At 36.1% G+C, this 22,870-nt stretch overlaps 2 protein-coding genes across 2 annotated transcripts in view; one reads left to right on the top strand and one right to left on the bottom strand.

Annotated features, from left to right (window-relative positions):
- The window catches only part of LOC136257520 (uncharacterized), a 258,968-nt gene that overhangs the window by 103,901 nt on the left and 132,197 nt on the right, over nucleotides 1–22,870 (top strand). The gene's annotated exons all lie outside the window — the stretch shown is intronic.
- Nucleotides 1–22,870, bottom strand: part of LOC136260986 (uncharacterized) — a 148,533-nt gene that overhangs the window by 2,700 nt on the left and 122,963 nt on the right. The window contains exons 38-53 of the mRNA XM_066054978.1: nucleotides 22,045–22,362; nucleotides 20,839–21,162; nucleotides 17,820–18,467; nucleotides 15,806–16,129; nucleotides 9,842–10,156; nucleotides 7,120–7,431; nucleotides 6,706–7,023; nucleotides 5,182–5,496; nucleotides 3,594–3,766; nucleotides 3,379–3,535; nucleotides 3,004–3,315; nucleotides 2,788–2,936; nucleotides 2,449–2,587; nucleotides 2,233–2,402; nucleotides 1,071–1,194; nucleotides 821–1,015 (exon numbers count right to left, since the gene is read on the bottom strand). Coding sequence (XP_065911050.1) covers nucleotides 821–1,015; nucleotides 1,071–1,194; nucleotides 2,233–2,402; nucleotides 2,449–2,587; nucleotides 2,788–2,936; nucleotides 3,004–3,315; nucleotides 3,379–3,535; nucleotides 3,594–3,766; nucleotides 5,182–5,496; nucleotides 6,706–7,023; nucleotides 7,120–7,431; nucleotides 9,842–10,156; nucleotides 15,806–16,129; nucleotides 17,820–18,467; nucleotides 20,839–21,162; nucleotides 22,045–22,362 — 4,293 coding nt within the window. The remainder of the gene's footprint in view (nucleotides 1–820; nucleotides 1,016–1,070; nucleotides 1,195–2,232; nucleotides 2,403–2,448; nucleotides 2,588–2,787; nucleotides 2,937–3,003; nucleotides 3,316–3,378; nucleotides 3,536–3,593; nucleotides 3,767–5,181; nucleotides 5,497–6,705; nucleotides 7,024–7,119; nucleotides 7,432–9,841; nucleotides 10,157–15,805; nucleotides 16,130–17,819; nucleotides 18,468–20,838; nucleotides 21,163–22,044; nucleotides 22,363–22,870) is intronic.

The following is a 22,870-nucleotide window of genomic DNA, read 5'->3' as shown; positions in this document are numbered from 1 at the left end:
GGTTTGAGTAACATAACAAGTCTCACTGTAAGTCACTCTGTAGAAGAATTCAGTATGGTGAGTCACCCTGTAAAAAGCTCAGCTATGTAACAAGGCTCACTGTAGAGCGTTCAGCTATGTAAGAAATCACCCAGTAGAGAGTTCAGCTACGACATTACAAGTCATCCAGGAGAGAGTTCCAAGTCACTATGTTGAGAATTTAGTAACATTACAAGTCACCCAGTGGAGTGTTCAGCTATGTAACAAGTCTCGCTGTAGATAGTTCAGTTACATCACAAGTCACCCAGTAGGAGATTTTACAGTATCTATGTCAAGTCACCCTGTAGAGAGTTCAGCTGCAGTACAAGTCACTCAGTGGAGTTCAGGTACATTACAAATCAAATTTTATTAGCTACATTACAAAATTTTTGGTAGCGAGTTCAACCACATTATAAGTCATCCAGTACAGAGTTCATTATGAGCTACAAACAAGTCACTCTGTATAGCATATACAGAGTTCCACAGGAGTTATATAATCACTATGCAACATACGTGTATCTATACCAAAAACAGCCAGTTGTGGAAAGCTAAGGTGCAAAAAGTTGCGAAATCAAAGGTGGTGGCCACGAAATGACTGTAATGATGCTAATATAAATCATTTTTAATTATTTTTCATTAAAAAATGATCGACATTAGCATCATTGCAGCCATTTCTTGGCTGCCACCTTTGATTCAAAACTTTTTGCACTCTAGCTTTTTGGAGTTTTTCACAGCTAGGCTGTTTTTGGTGCATATAGATAGATGTTATATCACCTGTGAATTGTGACATCACTACACTCACCTAAATCTGATATGACATGACTAGTTTCATCACTAGCTACTCTAGCAGTTTCACTGTTATCAGTATCATCATATACTGAATAGATCACATCATATTGTGTAATAATTCCATTGGGTAGAGTAGGAGGTATCCAAATAACATTAATAGTTGAACTAGACAATGTTACAACTCCAACGATCTTTACATTTCCTGGAGCTGTACATTTGACAATAGAATGTGGTAACTTCATATGTGGCAGTAGTCTACTTACCTGTTTCGTTTGTTCTGCCAGACAATTCATTACTTGGATCACTAGTTCCTCCTCCATTTGTAGCAGTGACAGTAACAGTGACCAGTTGATAAGGACTTAGTTCAGTGATGTCATAGAACTGCACCTATATATTATTGTGATATAGCAGAATGTGTGGAATATTCAATAAACTACAAACCTTCAGCACTTGTGCTGTAAAGCCTTAATAATAAAATTTTAAAAATCTGAACAAAGCTAGTTTGATTATTAAGATGAAATTAAAGTATTTTCCTGTGTGTTCATACCCTCACTATTGAACCAGTGAATTGATTTAGACTCCAATTCAATTCCGAGAAATTAATTTACATTAATTTCAAATTTAGAATTTCTAAACTCCCACTATATACCCTACAAACATAGATGCATTACCTTGTGGTTAACTCTTCCTCTATTTATACAGTATAATATTATGTGACTGTCTCTGGGAAAACCGGTCTTATCACCCATTTAAAAGTATCAAGAAATGTCCAGTTTTAAATATTAAGAGTGTTGTAGCTTGCCAATGGTGGTAGCTATGCGTACCAAATTTTCACATGTTTTACAACAATTTATTAGCTTCCAGATCACCCACTGAAAAAGTAGTCAACAGCTAAGTTTCCTACCATTTTAGATAGATTTTAACTGAGGTTGGCTGTATCAGGCAAGCTACAAAAGGAGTGGGAGGGGGTACTGGAAGGCAGGCAACATGCTGTTTAAAATTTGAAGAGGAATGTTTTGGGATGAATTAGGCCAAGTTATGGGCCATTCAGGGTTCAAGACCTGTCTAAAATGAAAGGAAATTTACAGCACAGGTCAAAGTTGTGTGTTTGGGTGAAAAAATATCAAACTTCCTGTCTTGGGCAATAAGACCAGTTTTCGGAGATCCAGTCACACACACACACACGCACACGCACACACGCACGCACACACACGTATATAAATCTGTCTTAATTCAGTATATTTAGCATGCAGCATCCAGAGTGACATGTGTTAGTGTATAATAAACATAGTTTGCAACATTATAAGAAATACCACATTATATGTAGTTGATACTAAGTACATAATAGACAATCATAGAAAATTAGACTATTAATGTGTTTTTATTTGGCACTAACCAGCTAGCTATGTATTACAGTTTACTTACTGATTGTTCATTGAAATTTACTGTAGTACTTTTCTCTGGGAGATCGTCAATCTTATAGGTAACAGTGTAAGTAGTTAGGAGTCCATTGAGTACTGTTGGCCTATTCCATTCAACACGTACTGAGGTTGAATCAATGGCAGTAACAGAAATAAGTGTTGGAGGAGTGGAGACTGTGAAACATACATCATAGCTACGTACATAGCATGTATGCTATACCTTGTTGAGCTGTTGTCACTGTCATAGGATCAGTCTTTGGTCCATCAGACATAGTCACAGCATGTACAGTACAAACATATGTGGTAAATGGGGTTAGTCCAGTAACTACTGTTTGTGTTGTAGCACCACTAGTATTGACCTGCACATGGTAGATGCACTGTTAATCATACAGCATAGTATACTGTGTACTATATTGTCAATAAAGATTATAGGACATTTTAGTGTACTTTATGGGTAAGGAACTTTTGACAATATTTATAATGGTAAAACTACTCTAATACAATATCACCAACACAAAGACAATTTTAAAAATCAGTTGGCAATAATATTACTACTCACCATAAGGTTGTTCCCATTATCATTATTACATGTGACCACATACCACCTGATCACTCCATTAGCTTGATCAACTACACTATCCCACCGGAACATGATACTTGTTGATGTTATGTTTGTGGTTCTAAAGTTTCCAGGAGCTACACCAGGAGCTGGATAGTGGACAATAATATTATTACATCAAGCACTTAGTTTTAACATCAGTGAAGCATGCGTTACCTGTTTCATTAGTAGTAAAACTCATGACAGAGGTCTTAGTGTTCCCTACTGAATTATTAGCCCACACAATATAGTAATAAGTAGTAAATGGTGTTAGTCCAGTGATGTTAACAGAGAACACTTGGTTAGTAACAAGCCCATCACTACTTCCCATCACCACTTCACTACTATCTTGTAATGACACATCACTACCATACTGTACTGAGTAGGTCTCATTGTCAAACACAATAAACTCTACAACCCATGTGATGTAGACCAAGTATGGTGAGGTTGCAACTATAATATTGGTAGCTCCAATTGGTGGCAATGATTCTGTATAAGTTTATAAATCATTGTATACACAAAAGTGAGATACATGTGACAAACATCAAGTACCTCTCAGTGCAACTCTTGAGTTATTGGAGAGCTCAATAAACCTGTCTACTCCAGCTATGGTGAGAGTTACTTGACATGTATACATTCCATTGTGTATTGTAGCATTAGTATCAGTGGCATTGATGTGCAGTGTGGATGATGTGGTACTATCAGTAATCTGTATTACAGTATGGAATGAATTTCAAAGGCGTATTGTTGTATATATAAACACTTACCCTGTCCATATAGATGAGCATGTCTAATGGAGATTCATCCTTGAACCATGTGAACTGATAAGAGGCTAAGGTCACATCTTCAGTCACAGATGCTGTACATAATAACCCAATGGGATCTCTTCTTGAATCACCAGTTATCAGTAATGGAGAAAGTTGTGCAACTAGGCTAGGAGCTGTACAGATTATTATATGTGCATATACATACTGTATGTATATTTGTGTATATAGCTATGGTCTAGCTAGCACAATGATACAATCAATATTTCATGCATGAAATTATAATAATTATGATACTCTAATACATAGAATCTAATAGAATAATCACTGTATGCAACACTAAATATTGTTCATAAATCACTTGTAAAATCCCTTCCCCAATTAGGGGCTAAAAAAAGTAGGGTGAAACCAATATCAAAGTTCAAGAATTCGAATATTCTTCAAATTAACGGAAAAATTGATGAATTAGAGTTGTTGTTTTTTTTGCCTAACTACATAGGTGTTCAAAAGGGACAAAATCATTTTGATTACTATTACATCCTATTATGAAAAGTTCTTTACAAACATATATTTGTCTTTAAAAGACAATGAATTACAGTTTAAAATGACAGCATTCAGTTTTTAGAAGCAATTTGTCTGATTTAATGAATAACGAATATTTCTTGACAAACGAATAACAAATATTCATACTATTCTTTTCAGCCTTAAAAAGGGGGAGGGGGGGGGGCTAGTTGTGGCCAAAGTTGTACTTTTGGCTAGTTGTAAACTGTGTTGTAAAACTTAGGCAAAAACAGCCACTGCACCACAGAAAAGAATAAATTTCAGAGTACGGAAAACACTTGATCCCTATCACAAATGTATAGGGAAGCCATCATGCAGTGTTACTGTGAATGGGCACCTTGTGCTGTTAGCAAAGATAATGGAGGACACAGGTAAGTCCAGGAAGTATGCATTGTAAGTACTGTGGTACATTAAGAGGCACCTGTCAGGCTGAAGCAACACTGAACAGGGAAAAGTTAAGCCTGTAGCCTAGCCATTATGAAGTTATGAGCTTGCCTGAAGGCAATAGTCAGTCAGTAGAAAATTCCACTAAATAATAATGTAACAACCTATTACAAGCATTTCAGGTCATATGTAGCCCAAATCTTCATTATCCCTAATACACAGTACTATTGTACTGTAAGATGTAGCAGTCAAACAATACAGAATAAATCTCTGCAAAATCAGGTCTTATAGCCTATCTGAATGCATCAACATTACAACCCATTACTTGACTTCTGCTGAAGATATTGTATACAGTATAACAATTTGAAATTAATTTGCTCTCCTCATGTACCACTATTGTTTAATGCAGTTCCAAGCTGACAGGTCATACACATGAGAGAATCATTTTATGCCTTTCCTCAGAGATGATAATTTTATGCATTTTTTGAGAACATAGAAACGATTTTTTGTGGTCATCCAAGGGAAATGTTTCATCCCTACACTTTTCAGATTTCCCAAGTTTTCACTGTATTTGCCATTGCTCTTTGAACCACAGTTGACAGTGTACATATGTATGAGGTTATGATAATAGCTTAAGAGAACTTACCATTTGTAACTATCAGTACACTCTCAGAATATTGAGCTTCATCAAAACCATCCACTAGCACAGAACAATTGTATTGTCCAACATCATTGTAGAGTAATAGTGAGAATGTCACTGTTCTAGTGTAGTGTGTTCCATTAGTAGCCTGATCAGATACAATGACTCTTGGGGACTGAGATAAACTACCACCACTCCAACTGATTGTTACAAGAGATGGTAATACTCCATTAGCTAATGTAGCTGTACAAGTTAGAGTATGAGTTAGTCCACTAACAGACCCTTCTGTTGACTCTGATATGTACAGTGATGCTTGAGGGACTGTAAGATACATCATAGGTAATTTTAGGAGGTACAACCCTTAATGTCACAAGTACACAGAAAAATTTGGAATTTTCAACTAGAGTAGGGACCATACCACATTGATAAAAAGTACTGAAACAAGCTGGAGTAGTGCACGATATTAAATCACAGTAAAACAATAAGAAGTGTTATATCCCTACTGTGCATTTCCATAATGGTGTCTTGAGCACAGTAGGGATATAACACTACTACTCTAGCTTGTTTCGGAACTTTTTATTGATGTGCTATGGTCCCTACTCTAGTTGAAAATTCCAAATTTTTCTGTGTACCTGTTTGTTAACTTTTTTTGTAAATAATTATTATGACTGGTGAACCCACGCATACCGCATCTATGATGCTGCGTGCCCCAATTAATTTCTGAAAAGTGAAGTTTCCATTATGCTTCATTGTCAGCTATGTTCAACCCGTTATGCAGCATTTCGAATCAAGAACTGTTCGAAAAGCATCTCTGCAATCCACGCATATCAAAAGAAATGGTACCGCGCACACCGGATTATTTCAATAATTATTGTCTGAAAAGTGAAGTATCCATTACGCTTCGTTGTCGGCTATGTCCAACCCATTACACAGCAGTACGAATCAAGAACTGTTTGAAAAGTGCCTCTGCTATCAAAATAGCCACTATGACAAATATGGAGGATTTCCATTATGAAGGGAAGCCATCACGTGCTATCGCAAAATTGACACTTTTCGCTGTTAGCAAAGATGAATGGGACACAAAGGAGGACACTGGTAAGTCTATGAAGAAGGCATTGCACATACTGTGGTATACCAAAAGGCACCTGTTGAGCCGTAGCAACGTTGAACAGTGAAAAACCAAGCCCATAGCCTTAGCCGTTATTGAGTTACGCTTGTGTGGAGGCATCAGTCAGTTACTTACTCAGTCAGTCGATAGAAAATTCTGTTAAATAATTTTATTTTAAATTCTGTACCAACTTAATGAAAGTGTTTCAGGTCGATCTGAAAGCTTGTTTGGGCTTAGTTTTATGTAACCAATACTGCTTAATCATCGTCTGTGAAATTGAGGCTGGTTTTTGGGTGATATTATTTCGTGGGCCACGCCTACTCCTTTGTGGTCCCTACTATACACTACTATCATAGTGTATTATATAGAACAAGCGTAATAATCATCATGACATACATATTATGTGGTATCACTCCACTTACCAGTTACATCTAATGTGGCACTATTACTAGCACTAACTGGTGAGCTGGAATCCACTACTACTTCACATTCATATGATTGTCCCTCATGAGTTGTGCTTAGTTGTAGAATAGTATAAGAGTCAGTAAATATCATTGAATTGTCTATCATCGAACTAGAATTAACACCTCTTCTTCTTTCAAGTTCAGTATTGCCAGTACTCCACACAATATCTACTCTACTGGTGATACCTCTCACAGCAGTTACATTACACTCCAGTGTTAGTGACTGACCAACTATCTGAGTGTTTGGAGCAGTCAGTACAACAGATGGAGATGGAACTAGGGAGAATTGACAGACACATGTATAAATCGTATAAATTGATTATAAAGTAATAGTTTAAACAATGTAGATTGTATGCTTTTATAACCACATACCAGCAGGAATCAAGACAGTTGTATTTGATCCATCTGTTTCTAGTATCATCACACTACAGGTGTATATACCCTCATCTCTCTCCATCAGGTAGGTAAACACAAGAGTACTGATGTAATCATTATTAACTGAAATGGTTGGGCTGATGGTCACTCTACTATCATTTGTAATAGTGTCTCCTTCAGGTCCCATCCAACTTATGATTACTAAGTGTTGTTCTACTCCACTAACTGTGCTCACTGTACACTGGATATCTTGAGGGCTGCCTACCATAGCTCCTTGTATATCAGCAAAGGAGATTACAGGATTTGGGACTACAAATGGAAAGTAATCCTGAATAATTCATAGCAACAACTGTATCAATTATTGGGGTGGATGCAATTATTTTAAACAATAATAATACAGTAGACCCTCGGTTATCCGGCCCCCGTTTATCCGGAACCTCGATTATCCGGAATTGAAAATGACTGTTCTATTAGAGTATTTTGAGTATAGGTGTGCGTTCTATTAGAGTATTTCAATGGAGCTCTGTATATAAATGTATGGGCTTCAATTATCCGAACTATTCACTTATCCGAACACTTTTATCATTGCCTGAGAACAAAGGGGTTCGGATAACCGAGGGTCTACTGTATCACAATATGTGACCGGATTTGTGAAAAGTGGTCTTCTACACACATCCAAATTACGAACTTTGACAATTCATAACTTGAGATTGGAAACAGTTATTGATTTGAAATTTGGTCATAGGTGAGCACCAACATAGGTTAATGGATGGAGAAAAGTTCAGACTTGCATCTTTCTTAAACACTAAGTTATGGTCCTCCACGTTTATAGAATTGGATGTGTGTGGAAGACCCCTTTTCGCAAATTCGGTCACATATTAATATGAATCATGATAGTGCTTAAATGACAAACACCTCCACAACACCACAATACACATAGTAAAAAGATATAATAACACAATCTTCATAGTAGTGTTGGGTGGCATACCGAAAATACCATATTTTCATCATACCGTTTGAAAGGTACGTATTGACTTTCAAATATACCGGTAATATTGCATTGTGCTATAAGGGAAGCCAGACATCAGGTCTTGGCGTTTAATTAAGTAATGTGTTAATGGTTTGGATGTGACCACAAGGCCAGGTTAACAGTAAACTGTGAGGTTTCAGGTTACAACCTACTGCCAGCCTACTTGTATCAACTGTATAGATGTTAGTAAAATGCATTTATAACCTGTTAGTCATGAGTAACTTTTACTTGTGGTATATACCCAACTTTGGATAGTAATTACAGATTAACGCTTGACTGTATTATTACAAATAGAGCAATACCAAGTTGATTAAAAGTGTTATTAGTTGACTGCCAGGATACCGTGAAATACCGGATACCAGGGTATTTTCTCAATATCGAATACCGGAATCAAAAATACCATACCGCCCAACACTACTTCATAGGTTCTCAAGACTTCCCCTTTAGCATCATTTACAGGTTTATAGTGTAATGAAATTAAGCTGTTAAACAGGTTAATGAAATAAAGCTGTTAAACAAAAGTACATCTACCACAATAGTACAGAGACCAACTATCATGATTTTGTTTTGAACTAACCATTAACCCTCTCACCGCATATGGCGGTTTCCGATTATAAACGCCCATAGCATCACATTCTAAACGCTCTAACTTCAGTCAAGCATTTTAGTAGTCCCTGCGCTTATCCTGTAGTGAGCACGTCCTTAAGTGATTAAGAACAGGGATAACCGGTCTCTCGTGCACTATTGCGCGGTTAGATGATGCAATCGTGTACTTTTGGAACATTGGTACCAAGCATTGTAGATGATTCTTCGACGTGATAATGGCACTACTGATAAAGAGAAACAGTAAGGAGAGGGATTATGTAGGTTGGAGTGGTGTGTTGCTACTTTTGTACGCCTTGAAACAGCGACCTTGTGTTTTTATGCGCATGCGTACTTGCTCAAATGTTGGAAAACCAGACTTAGAGATAATCGCTTCAACTGTAAACTGGTTAGTGATGTTTATTGTGTTATTATAAACAATGCTAGCCTGTAAAGTAGTGAAATTTCACGTTTGGTTTCGCTTAGATTGATTTTCGTACTTTAAAGTTATATAATGGATTTGTGGTTGCTCTAGTGTAAACAACAACTTCATAATCGAATTCCTTGTTCTGTAGCGAGTAAATTGATATATAGTTTTATAGGATTATATGGTATGGTGTGTAAGTTATAGTAGTTTAGAAACAGTAGATTGGAGCCTCTACAAATGTGGCGGTGAAGGAATTGTTTACATCCCATATCTAATATTTATTGACCTTTCCCAGTACAAATTTTGATCCTACAGAAACCATCAACTTCAAAAGTGTTGATTAGTTTGAGTTACTATTGTACTATGTACATGATCCCAGTGGATGTGTTACTTTCCTCCATCCAATATTGTAATCTACTACAGATAAAAGTGTGTTGGGTACAAACTCGTCTTGCTTAAGTGATTTTGGTAAAAACATTTCCACAAAATAAAAAAAAGACTACAAATATGTACAAAAACCTTCAAGAGATGAAAAACCTGACCAACCCACCCATTCACACAAGATAGTCCAAATTCATCACTCACTCATGCTATATTGAAATTCACCACTGTATGCACTCCTATAAATACAAATGCTGGGCTTTTACTGTATCAAAAAAGAATTTACTGTACTAACATACCAGTTACATCCAAGGTTACACTGTTGGTAGTTGATATTTGTGAACTTCTATTAATAACCACCTCACACTGGTATACCCTATCATCATCAGCTGTTCCCAATTGTGATATAGTATAATAGTCTGCGTACAATGCTGAACTGTTTGTTGTTGTACTAAGGACTCTTTCTCTTCTTATTATTTCTACACCATCACTACTCCACACAATATCCACTCTACTGGTGATACCTCTCACAGTAGTCACACTACACTCCAGTGTTAGTGACTGACCAACTATCTGAGTGTTGGGAGCAGTGACACTGACAGTGGGGGTTGGAACTATGCAATACGAAAAATGTGCATATATATTCACTATTAAGTATACCCAATTTTATTAATTAGAAATTATTGTGTAGTACTGTAATACTTAGGGATGAATTTTACCAATAACAACCATAATGACTTATATTCTAGTAAATCATGTAGGGCTATTGAGAGTGGCATGAAGTCATAATAACTTGTGTAATTTTTTCTCAGTATTTGTGACCGGGCCTGCGAAAACAGGGCATGTGGGCACAAACTACACCCCATCACTCTACAGGTCATATCTCAGTAATGGAATAGCATTTTTGCATTCTGTAACTTACATCACGATGCCAATTAAATGCTTACTACGAGTTGAAAATTGCAATACCATAGCATAATGGTACAAAACGGTATGAGTGATGAAAGTGTGAAAAAGTAGGCAAAAATCATGTGCCCACATGCCCTATTATCACAGGCCCGGTCACATTTAATGAAAGCTGAACATGAAACTTTTGGATTATATATCTTAAACAATTTAGTAACAGTAATTACAGTGCAAGGTGACTAATTTCTAAATAAAGATACTATGTATTAACAGGGTCAATGTGTACAGTACATGCAGTGTATAGGTTTTAGAAACTTACGAAACAGGAAGTAAGTATTGGAACCTCATGTTACATTACATTTGCAGAGGCAGATACAGGAGAGGTTGCAATGGTTTCCACCAAAATGGCATCTAAAAACAGTGCATGTACCATTTACAGAGAGAGTGGATGATCTCTGTTAGCTTGTAGACTAGCAGCAAAGTATGTACTGTTGTAAAGTGAAGTTTAATAACATACTCTCTGAACATGATACATACGGGTCATTCCATGTCAAATCAACAAGGAATTTAGGGTCACCTCTCGGATTTTGACGAAACTTGGTGTGTTTGTAGTACCTGTGGTGCTTATCACTCGTGCAAATTTTTAGCTCCATACATTCCATAGTTTCTGATTTATGACCGCAAATATTTTGAATATTTCATGAAAATTTGGTCCATCTCTAGTTATAAAATTGACTGCAACTTTGTTCTGTGTAAATATTTTTAAACACAATTTTCACTGATGGAAGACTGTTGATTGACCTTTTCAGTGATCCCTAAATTATGGGATATCTACTTAATCATGGTTCAAAAGTACTTCATTGAAACCTTTAATCCTTTATATTTTGAAAAATGCTGCTTGAAATTTTTCAAATTCTTGTGTGAATAATGATTGGGTCATAGTCTATGTTTGATAAAATTTTTGCGGTGGGACCACAATGGGCTCAAGAGATATAATGAATTATGTTGTGGTATGCGGTGGAATTTGCAGGCTATTATTGCTGTATTGGAGTGTACACCTCCAATAACCACTCACAACAAGGCCATGCCAAGTTTGTCTTACAGAGTGAAGGTGTCTAGGTACATTGCAACCTGTATTAGTGACCACCTGTATTGAAAGGCTACCTATATGCTGCAGTTAAATTATACTTCTTTAATGTATAGCACAAAAGTATCAACCCTTTCTAGCAAATCCAAAAATGGTCCTTATTAGACAGGTTGACTATAAATTATAGATCTGACCACCATGTGTCCCTAAACATCATGTAAATGTTTACCATCTCTTCACAAGTACCTTCTTTATTAAGTTGAATCCCACTGTAGTGGATTTAGCCATATTTAAGTTCCGTATGTGGCTGCATAGATACATATAACAGAACTCCTCAGAAGGGATACCTGGATACCTTGATAACCAGGACACCTGTTTATACACTGTACTCCCACTCTAGCGGTGCACATACATTTGGACCAAGATACTTCTGTAGCTTCTGTAATATGAGCACTTTATTATGGTCCTAACAATGGAGGGGTTTTACCATATACGTACATGCATTAATTGTACCTCAATGTGTGAAATTAATTACTACATTACTTTACATTCACGACCACTTTGAAGATCAAGTCATAAATTCATACACATACTCACGTAGGAAGTAAACATGTTGACCAGATATTTAACATTTACCTGTACTGATCTTCAAAAACGTGAACACAAAATGCTTTGAAAAACCATTAATTTTAGTAATTACAGTACTATAAATCACGCATTGAGGTGCAAGCAAGTGTTAACAATATAAAAACTCTTGGTACAAGTAATGCATCTACTATATACAGTGTAACTCTTCTATTACCTGGACCATTGATAAAGTGTTCATTTCTGAGAAACCACAGACTTGTCTTGGGTCCAAAATGTACGTACAATTATAAAGTGAGATCATGAGGCTATCAAGGTACCCAGATATCATTTTTGAGGAGGTCTGTTGTACCTATGCAGCCATGTACGTAACTTGAATAGTGTAGAGTGGGGATATGTATGTAAGTGCACTACGGCGAGATTTAGGTATAACTGAAGAGATGGTACAACATTAATGTGTTTATGGACACATGATGATCTCATTTATAGTCAACCTGTCTAATAAGGACCATTTTTGGATTTGCTAGAAAAGATTGATGCTTTGGTGCTATACATTAAGATACAATTAAAGTATAAATTAGCTGCAGCTTATAGATGGTCTTTCAATACAGGTGGTCATTAATACAGGTTTCAATGTACCTAGACACCTTCACTCTGTAAGACAAACTTGGCATGGCCTTGTTGTGAGTGGTTATTGGAGGTGTACACTCCAATACAGCAATAATAGCCTGCAAATTCCTCCACATACCACAACATAATTCATTATATCTCTTGAGCCCATTGTGGTCCCACCACAAACATTTTATCAAACATAGACTATGACCCAATCATTATTCACACAAGAATTTGAAAAATTTCAAGTAGCATTTTTCAAAATATAAAGGATTAAAGTTTTCAATGAAGTACTTTTGAACCATAATTAAGTAGATATCCCATAATTTAGGGATCACTGGAAAGGTCAATCAACAGTCTTCCATCAGTGAAAACTGCGTTTAAAAATATTTACACAGTACAAAGTTGCAGTTGATTTTGTAACTAGAGATGGACCAAATTTTCATGAAATATTCAAAATATTTGTGGTCATAAATCAGAAACTATGGAATGTATGAAGCTAAAAATTTGCACGAGTGATAAGCACCACAGGTACTACAAACACACCAAGTTTCGTCAAAATCCGAGAGGTGACCCTAAATTCCTTGTTGATTTGACATGGAATGACCCATACCTAAGTAACAGTTTCACCACTTATGTAAAACTCTCTGGAGACTTTCCTGAATTTTAATAGCTAACAATATTAAGCCAACATACGTATTTTTGGGTTAAGTCAGACTTGATCACAAATATGTTATGCCCCATTGCATGTCATGCAAATAATTATGGAATTGTCATTTCTAGCTACAGGGACTGGTATTGAATAATGAACTTCCTTTCAACATTGTATACCCAATTGTAATGCTTATTCAAAAAAATTATCCAAATCTTTACTAAATAGCTACGATCTCAGAAGACTAAAAGTTCAATTATTTCTGTGAGACACAATTCAGGTAGAGAATGATCAGATGTATACAATGCATTTCCAACATCAGAATAAAAAAGTATGAATTATCAGTTTTTAGTTGTAACAGGAATTTTCCACCATCAGTGATTTTAACTATGCATGTTCCATACTGGTGAAATAAACCATTGAAGGTCTTTTAGAATAGTTGACATTGATGTTGTAGCATTTGAAGTGTTTTAGCATGATTCGTTTAAGGTATTGTGATGATTAAAATTTCTGGGGGAACACCCCAAACCCATGCAATATCACCATTTACTTAAAAATCATATATCTGTGTGTGTGTGTGTGTGTGTGTGTGTGTGTGTGCGTGTGTGCGTGTGTGTATGTGTGTGACCCGGTCTGCGAAGCGAAAAGAGGTCTAATAGCCTTTCCAAATTGTCAAGTTTGACTAGTCATAACTCCTCATGTATTCATTCTATCGCCTTTATTACACCAAGCCATAGTGCTGTGTTGAGGGTATAAGGGGACTAAATTTCAGGGTGATACCACATTCACAAGTCAAGTTGCAGGTTTCCAAGTACATGCAATTGAAAAGGCTATAAAATCCCTTTTTGCAGACTGGGTCACATATATACTAGGGATAAAATGAATATAGCTACCGAATATTTGAATTTGTGTTCGATTCGACAGATTCGAATTCGTTTGAAGCAATTATTGCAATTCGAAACATCAAAATTACAATAAAGATGGCGGACACTAGTAGCTATAATGAGGAATCTTCATCAGTCTCTGCAACAACATCAGACACTAGTGGATGAGAGATGTAGCTACTGATAGTTGGATCGGTAATTGAGAACGTGATCAGATCGGTTGCCGAGTATATGTCTTCCAAATGGACACACTAATGCTCTATGAACCAATTAGTTTGCATGACAAATATGAGTACCAGCTATGAAAAGCCTTTTTGCTCACTACAAACAAATAGAAAGCCTCTATATACTATTCCATAAAACGCTAAGTTACGAGAAGCCATACGAGCACACGTGTAAGTATTGTTAATAGTGTTAACTTACCCAGAACAGTAGCTGTAGCTGTTACACTTTAAGAATAAAAAACTGCACCACAGGAAAGCTATACTGATGGTCTGTGTATAACAGCCATCTTTATAACTAATCAAAACACGGAGTAATCCGGACAAGGGATCATGACTGTACTAAAATACTTGTGGTGCCTTACTGTCTGGGTTGTGTAATAGAGGTCACACAACCATAGGTAGTTGTGCAATATAGCAAAGTTGCATCACTTCTGTTTTCCCAATGCTACAAATCATTAGAATATACATCATGTAGTAGCTACACCTGATTTACGATTTACAGAATATAAAATAATTTAGTTAGTATAGTATCAGCTCTTTAAGGTACAGATTAATCGGATATCAATACAATTGAAAAATCCTTATCAGTACATCTCTAATAGCTACATCATCAGACACTTCTACTTCATTTCAAAGCTGCCTACTGAGGTTTTAAGATATCAAATTTTAATGTTTTACGAATACAAATAATAAGAAATAACACATATACACTGTATTTCAGTATTACACTAAATATAGAATATTCATTTATTCGTTCTTAACTAAAAGCATTCGTTCTCTTTCATTTAGAATATTTGTTTTAGCCCTAATATATACACTACAATATTGATGTGATTCCCTATACTAATATCAGCTTTCATATTGAACTATTAGTTCAAGGGACTGAACCTAAACAATGCCTTATTTTCTTTCACAGTGATTAATAATGCTCATTCAATCAAAATTGTTCCCAAATACAATCTCAGAAAGCTAATTTTTTGAAAATGTTCTATGGAGTGCATGCCCCCAGATAAGAGCTTGCATTGCATGGTGAGTGTATTTTGCACACTTGTTGAGTGACTTCTACTCAAGTTATACCCCCCTAAGCAAATCCTAGAAGTATTTCTTTGCATAAACCTAAAACCCTGTGAAAATTTCTAGATTCACTACTGATTTGTAATAAAAAATACGTATGTATATGGTAACGTATCCTATGGGAGAGCTTCAGTATTAGCAGTAGTCTCTTTTTATGGCCATGTGTACCCACAGAATCCTTTCGCCATATACAGTAGTGTCACAGCACTATAAATCTGAGTGCAGCATATTTTACTCACCGACTGGATTGAGTATGACATTTTCTGAGACCATCACCAATGAAAGAGAATTGATAATTATTTCACATTGGTACACTACACCATCATCTACAGTTTCATTTATTTGTGAAATGATATAAACATTTGAGTATTCCATATAATCTCCAATGGTAGCACTAGGACTAACTCCTTCTGTTGTTCCAACTACTACACCATCACTACTCCACACAATATCCACTCTACTGGTGATACCTCTCACAGTAGTCACACTACACTCCAGTGTTAGTGACTGACCAACAGTCAGTACATCAGGAGCTGTCACAGTTACATTTTCTGGTGTAGGCACTACAAGAACAGAGGTAACAGTGAAGTACTATAGTACTAAAGTACTATATCTTGAACATAATTTTAAATTAACAATCATGCAAGTGATCCACTGAAACGGTCTTTATAATATTGCTATTGCTGTATACATACATACGGTATGCTACTATTAAGTTTTGCACACATGATATAAAACCTGCATTATTGCGAGGGTACTATTACAGAGGGCATAAGGATTTCTAAATTCTGAGGAACCTGTGTTCGAAGTTTAACTCTGTTAGGCTGCAGCTCATTGTTGTACCTTCACAGCTGCTTGTGACATGGTGTTTATTAGTAGAAACAAGCTCAATACATGTAATATGGCACTTGTTATCCAGTTAAACATAGATAATGACTGGATATTGGAAAACCTACCTTTTGGGCACATGCAATATTTTTGGGAAAACTCAAATGATCAGAAGATTTCAACAATTTTTCTAAAATTAATTTTTTGCACATTTGGATAAAGCAACTATTAAACTTTCTTGCTGTGAAGTTTCACACCCAAAACTTTTTTCCTAGGAGATATGGATGATTACATCAGACCATGTAGTAATTTCACATGTGTGGGACAGCAATTAACTTACTGTACAAATTTGGTGATTGTTCAGGTGCTGTAATGGCTAAAACTAAGTCTTAGACAATGATACATGCCATTTAATTGCAGAAAAGTACCAAACCAAGAATACTTTATTAAACTATCAGAAATCTTTTTTGAAGTACTTTAAGTGGTAGAAATGGAATTATTTGTAAACAAAGTGATTTGTCACCATTTGTCACCCTTAATCAGTCACAGATATCAATGACTCAATGCATCACTCTATAAAGTTAGTTTGTAATGTATAGGACAGTAAATCAGCCATGTCTCTGGAATGCTTAAAGATAGAGGACTTGCAGCATGATGTAAATCATCATAATTGCTAAGCAACTGTAGCTGTCGGCCGTGTTTTGGAACAGTGTTGTGGCTGAAAAGTGCTTTCTCAGGATTTGGTACAGGCTGTAATGAAGCGAATCAGTGTTGAGTTGTGTTGTAAATACCACCCAGCTTGTTGAAAAATGCAAAGAAGTTAGAATTGGTGAGTAATGTATTGAAATTTAATTAGCCACCTATTTCACAAAGCCAATGATGAGATCTTCTATTTTGAAACCAGCCCCGCTTCCCAGTGCCATTATACCCAGCGCTTAGTGAATAAATCTCGTTACCTTCATTCTGACCCAATATGTGCCATAGAAAGTTGTCCCAAAACATGTCTGCCTAGCAACCGTTGCTTCACATGTGCAAGTCCTCTATATTAAGCTAAAATTTTAACATAAGATAGATGAGTGTCTAGTACCTTATTTAAGCTATAAAACAGAAAATTGACTAATGTGTCAAAAAGGTAAGATCACGTCACAATTATACTAATGGACATTTAATCCCTATTCAGTTATGGTACGTTTATAACCTGAATTGGGGTTCTGTAGGTATAGGCAACTGCTCTCTTGCTCACTGGTTTTTTTACTATTCCCTTGTTTCACCACTTTGTAATTCTTTGATCCCTAATCCAACTTCAAAATTTTCTTCTACTTGTTATTAATATTGATGAATTTGATGCATGTTAGCCACTGTAGACCACAAAATATAAAAATAATAAAATACATAAAGCCATATAGAAGAGAAAAAGAATCTCACCTGTGAGATTGTTCATTTGTACAATATCTGATCCACTGGTTTCCAATATCATAACATTACACTCATATGTACCCTCATCTCCCTCCATCAGATACATAAACTGGAGACTACTAGTGTAATTGTTACCACTACCACTGGTTGGGTGGATGGTCACTCTACTATCATTTGTAATAGTGTCTCCTCCAGTTCCCATCCAACTTATCATTACTGAACTCAACTCCACTCCACTAACTGTACTCACTGTACACTGGATATCTTGAGGACTACCTACCATAGCTCCTTGTATAGGACTAGATGGTGTTATACTGACTGTAGGAGTAGGAACTGTAACATCCAGTGTGACACTACCGGTAGCCATAACTGGTGGACTAGAGTTGATAACTACCTCACACTGGTACACTCTACCATCATCAGTTGTGCTCAGTTGTGGAATAGTGTAAGTAGCCAAATAACCATTTGAGTCATCTGATGCAAAAGAGCTGTTGACTCCTTCAATCCTCATAAGTTCAGGGCCATTGTAAATTCTCCATACAAAGTCCACACTACTCATAATTCCTCTCACAGTAATCACACCACACTCCAGTATTAGTGACTGACCAACTATTTGAGTATCACGCACTGTCACTGATACATTATCAGGCCTAGGAACTGTAAATAAACAAGTGTATATGTAATTTAGTGCATTGAAAAACATCATGCAGTAATTTATGAACAAAAACTGGTTTTTGTTATTGAATTTGTTATCTTTGCTATTGATGCAAGGGCGTAGCCTTGCATCAATAGCAAGGGTTCAGATGGTTTCCAATATCATAACACATTGGAAACTGTGAGAGGGAACTGGAGTTTGGTGTATCATTGTTATCTTTGCTATTGATGCAAGGGTTCAGATGGTTTGGGTGAAGTCCCCTTTTAAAGGCAGAAATTTAAAGTTACACCAAACTTACAGCCTTGGAGCTTTCTGGTAGCTACTTGAACACTGGTGCAGCTCTGCACTATTCTTAAGGATCATATCACATTAATGGTGAAACATTTATAAACAAGAATAGCACATGATCAATTGCACACGTGATGCATAGTGGAAATAGTGAAGGACTGTAATCTTGCACCTCCTGCCACTTCACAAAAAGTATGGGTCTGATGAAATACAGATACCATATCATATCAAAGAGATTCAATTAGACAGTGTATGTATCTACTGGCTACGTCAGATGATTGCCCTTTAATTTGAACAAAAGCATTGCATTGCCAAGGTAATTTATGTGTGAATGTCATTGGCAGTGGCACACATTAATTGGCTAGCTACCACCAAAATTCAGCATTAGAAATGATTCAGTTAGTATCTGTATTTAACTAGACTCTTACCTTTTGCAAAGGGTGGGTGGTGAGACTAGAGGGATTGTTTGTTGAGACTTGTTACAAGGTAGCTGCGATAAACTTGAGTATGTCTCAGGTTAGCACAAACTGTGAATGTTTGATGTACAGTACATTACATGATGAATGTTTTCTTTATTTGTCACATGTTGTGGATACGTGATGTGTTGAATATATCGGAGTACAAGCTAATTCAGCAGTTACTGACCATCAACAGGAGGACTGAAGGGGTACTGATGAAAGCCGGAATGGAACAGAACGGAATCAATCAGGGTATGCGCCAAATTTTAAAAATCGTTTTAAACAGATTGTGCACTGTTTCCAACTTTCACACAATAACTATAATTGTGGCTAGAAGTCATTTGCTCAAAGGTTCTATTTAATGCCCACTGCAAGAATGTGTTGTACAATCATCTAGGCTGAACAACGATCATTTAGCTAAGCTGCTAAACTATTTTTTGTATGCACTGTTAAATAACATACTGCAGTTTACTAACTCTCGTAAATCGCTGCCAATAATGATAGAATTATAGTCGCTTCAGAAACCAGTGACACTTGTACTAAAAAGGCTTGAATACAGCTACAACATGAAAATACTACAGTAGTTTACCATTTAGAATGGTAAGGAAGTATTTCTACATCAGGATTAAACTAAACTCATACTGGATGGATTTTATTTACACACAACTTGTCACATGGCGGGCATTTAATAGAACTTTCAAGCGAACAATTACTGGCATGCCTATAAACAGAAACGAACTAATTCTAGCACAATTCTAGTTATTGTGTGACAGTTGGAAACAGTACACAATCCTTTTAACTTGGTGCGCGCCCTGATTAATTCCGTTCCATTCCGGGTTTCATCAGTACCCCCAAGAATATTGTTTATAGCTACTCAGTAGAATGCTGACTAAAGGAATCAAGGGCTTCCGTGTGCTAGGAAGTTGAAGACGGCCATCAGTATGTTGTCTGGAAGTGAAGATTAGTTAGTATTACAATAGGTTTATAGTTTCTATAAACTGCATAAACGGCAGTTTTAGCTAGTTGGATGCACAAACAGCAATTTTTTTGTGTTCCTGCCTAAGGGCACATTTTGTGTATAGGTGTATGCATCATTTTCATTCAAACATGGTCCAGGGGAAGAACCAAACCATCCCTCAATTATATTTCACTTCAAATCCAACCCCTTCCTAGCTACCCCCTGCTAACTTTTGTAGTATGAATTCACCACTTTTTGTAATAAAATTCATCACCTTGACAAGTGAACTTGGCACGCTTACAATAGAATTAGGTAAAGAATTCATCATGTTAAGCTACAGGATATTTCATCACTACTAATCAATGAGTAATTGGCTAAACAAGAAAATTACACAAAGAAGCTGAAACGATTATTATATAGGCTAACAAGAAATTGTGGGAGTTATTTTAGCTAACGTGCTATCAAACAGATGCAGATTATTACTAACACTGAATTCTCATCAGGAATTTTTGTCAGAATACTCAATACAAGTAAGAACAAAACAGTTTTAATATAATACCCCATTTTACAAATGCAATGTAACGAAATACATATTATATTCACAGTTAGATAGTTCAATTAAACATAGATAAGACTGTACATAATCAAACACAAAATCCACACACTTACCAATAATATTACCCAATTCAACCAACTGTGACGCATTAGTTTCAAGAATCCTCACCCCACAAGAGTATGTGCCTTCCTCTCCTTCTTCTAAGTAAGCAAACTGAAGGATGCTGATAAAGTCATTGCCACTACCACTAGTTGGGCTGATGGTCACTCTACTATCATTTGTAATAGTGTCTCCTCCAGGTTCCATCCAACTTATCATTACTGAACTCAACTTCACTCCACTAACTGTACTCACTATACACTGGATATCTTGAGGACTACCTACCATAGCTCCTTGTATAGGACCAGATGGTGTTATACTGACTGTAGGAGTAGGAGCTATAGAGTTATAATATCATGCTAATATAACAGTATCATCATTGCAGTACAGTGTAGGTAAACTTTTACTTATGATTAAACCACATCAACTGGAGAGACTCATGCAGGTAGCAAAAAGTCACAAAAATATGCAAATAGCTACATAGCTACAGTACAATTTACAATCAACATTTATAAAGTCTATTACTTAAACATGTATTGGAGGAAAACTGATTGTGGAGGTAACAGTCTTTGACAAATTATATTGTGCTGAGGAAATAACTATTTTGATGCCACAGCTAAATATGTAGTAAATCATACTGTAGGTAATAAAAATTTCTGGTGGATTTATTGCAGTAGTCTGTAGTAACTGAATAACTGTATTGGGGTAAATAGCATTGTAAAACAATGTAAATCTCTTTGTTCTTGAGTGTTGGCCAGGAGAAGGTAGTTATACCATTTGTAGTCAGAACACACCTATTGGATAGCTCTACACTGAACATTTTCAGGCTTAAATATTTGTAAGTCATAGTGAGGAGGATATCAGATTCAGTTAGAACATTTAAGTAACAGTCCTTCTTTCATTTAACAGCAACTTTTGTGAGTGTGCAAAAAGGAAAAATAAGGAAGAAAGAAAAAAATTGTAGCCAATTTTTGAAGGCATACCTGGGACAAATATTATGCTGAAATTTGGTATGTGCAATATTGAAGGCAGAGGGCTTTTGATGTAAAAATAGTCTCATTTTGTAAAGGCAACACAGAGCTATGTATGCATGCATGAATATTGAACTACTGTTCTTCATTTCAATAATGCTCTGGTGTGGCGTGCTGGCTTCTTGGGCCACACGACTCACCACCATGTTCCTTGATCACAGCATACTGTAGCCACAATCAAACTTTTACCTGCAACATCCAGTACAATGCTCTTTGTAGCTATAACTGGTGGACTAGTATTGATCACTACTTCACACTGGTATGCTCTACCATCATCAGTTGTACTCAGTAGTGGAATGGTATAAGAAGCCGAATACACTGTAAAATTACTATTTAATGAGCTTGCATTAACTCCTGCAATTGTTTCTACAGTTCTGTCACTGTTATGCCATATAATGTCCACTCTACTGGTGATACCTCTTACAGCAGTTAAACTACACTCCAGTGTTAGTGACTGACCAACTATCTGAGTGTTGGGAGCAGCAACATTTACAGTTGGAGTAGAAACTATAAACACAATAAATTAGTATGTTCATAAGTATTATTTTTGCATATACATATGTAAGGGATATGCCTAAACAATTAGCATTCTGATGCAAGGAACACTGAAGTCACTGAGTGTATAAACTTTAACTGCATGAAAGCTCTTAATGAAGCTCTTAATATAAAACTGTGTATATAATATGGTCATCAAAATTTACTGGATGTGAGTTTTGTGATGTAGTGTGTAGTGTAGATATAGAGGTTATGTCTGTGTGGAGTAAATAGTGTATTAAGCCATGACGTTTGTAACTGAAAAAATAGCGATCATTATTGACTACTAAATCAGTCACAAAAAAAAACAATACAAAAATTTAACCTAATGTATGTAAAATTAGACTCTATTTACTGTAGGCTGTTTTGGGTGGGTAGTAAATCACATACTGTATACTCCACCTTGTTTTCTAATATACTCCATGCCTTCAGACACAATACAGTAACATATGCTCAAAATCTAGGTTTATCCAATCACTAT

This window comes from Dysidea avara, chromosome 1 (assembly GCF_963678975.1).
Source record: "Dysidea avara chromosome 1, odDysAvar1.4, whole genome shotgun sequence".
NCBI lineage: Eukaryota > Metazoa > Porifera > Demospongiae > Dictyoceratida > Dysideidae > Dysidea > Dysidea avara.
This window is presented reverse-complemented; position numbering and strand designations above follow the sequence as displayed.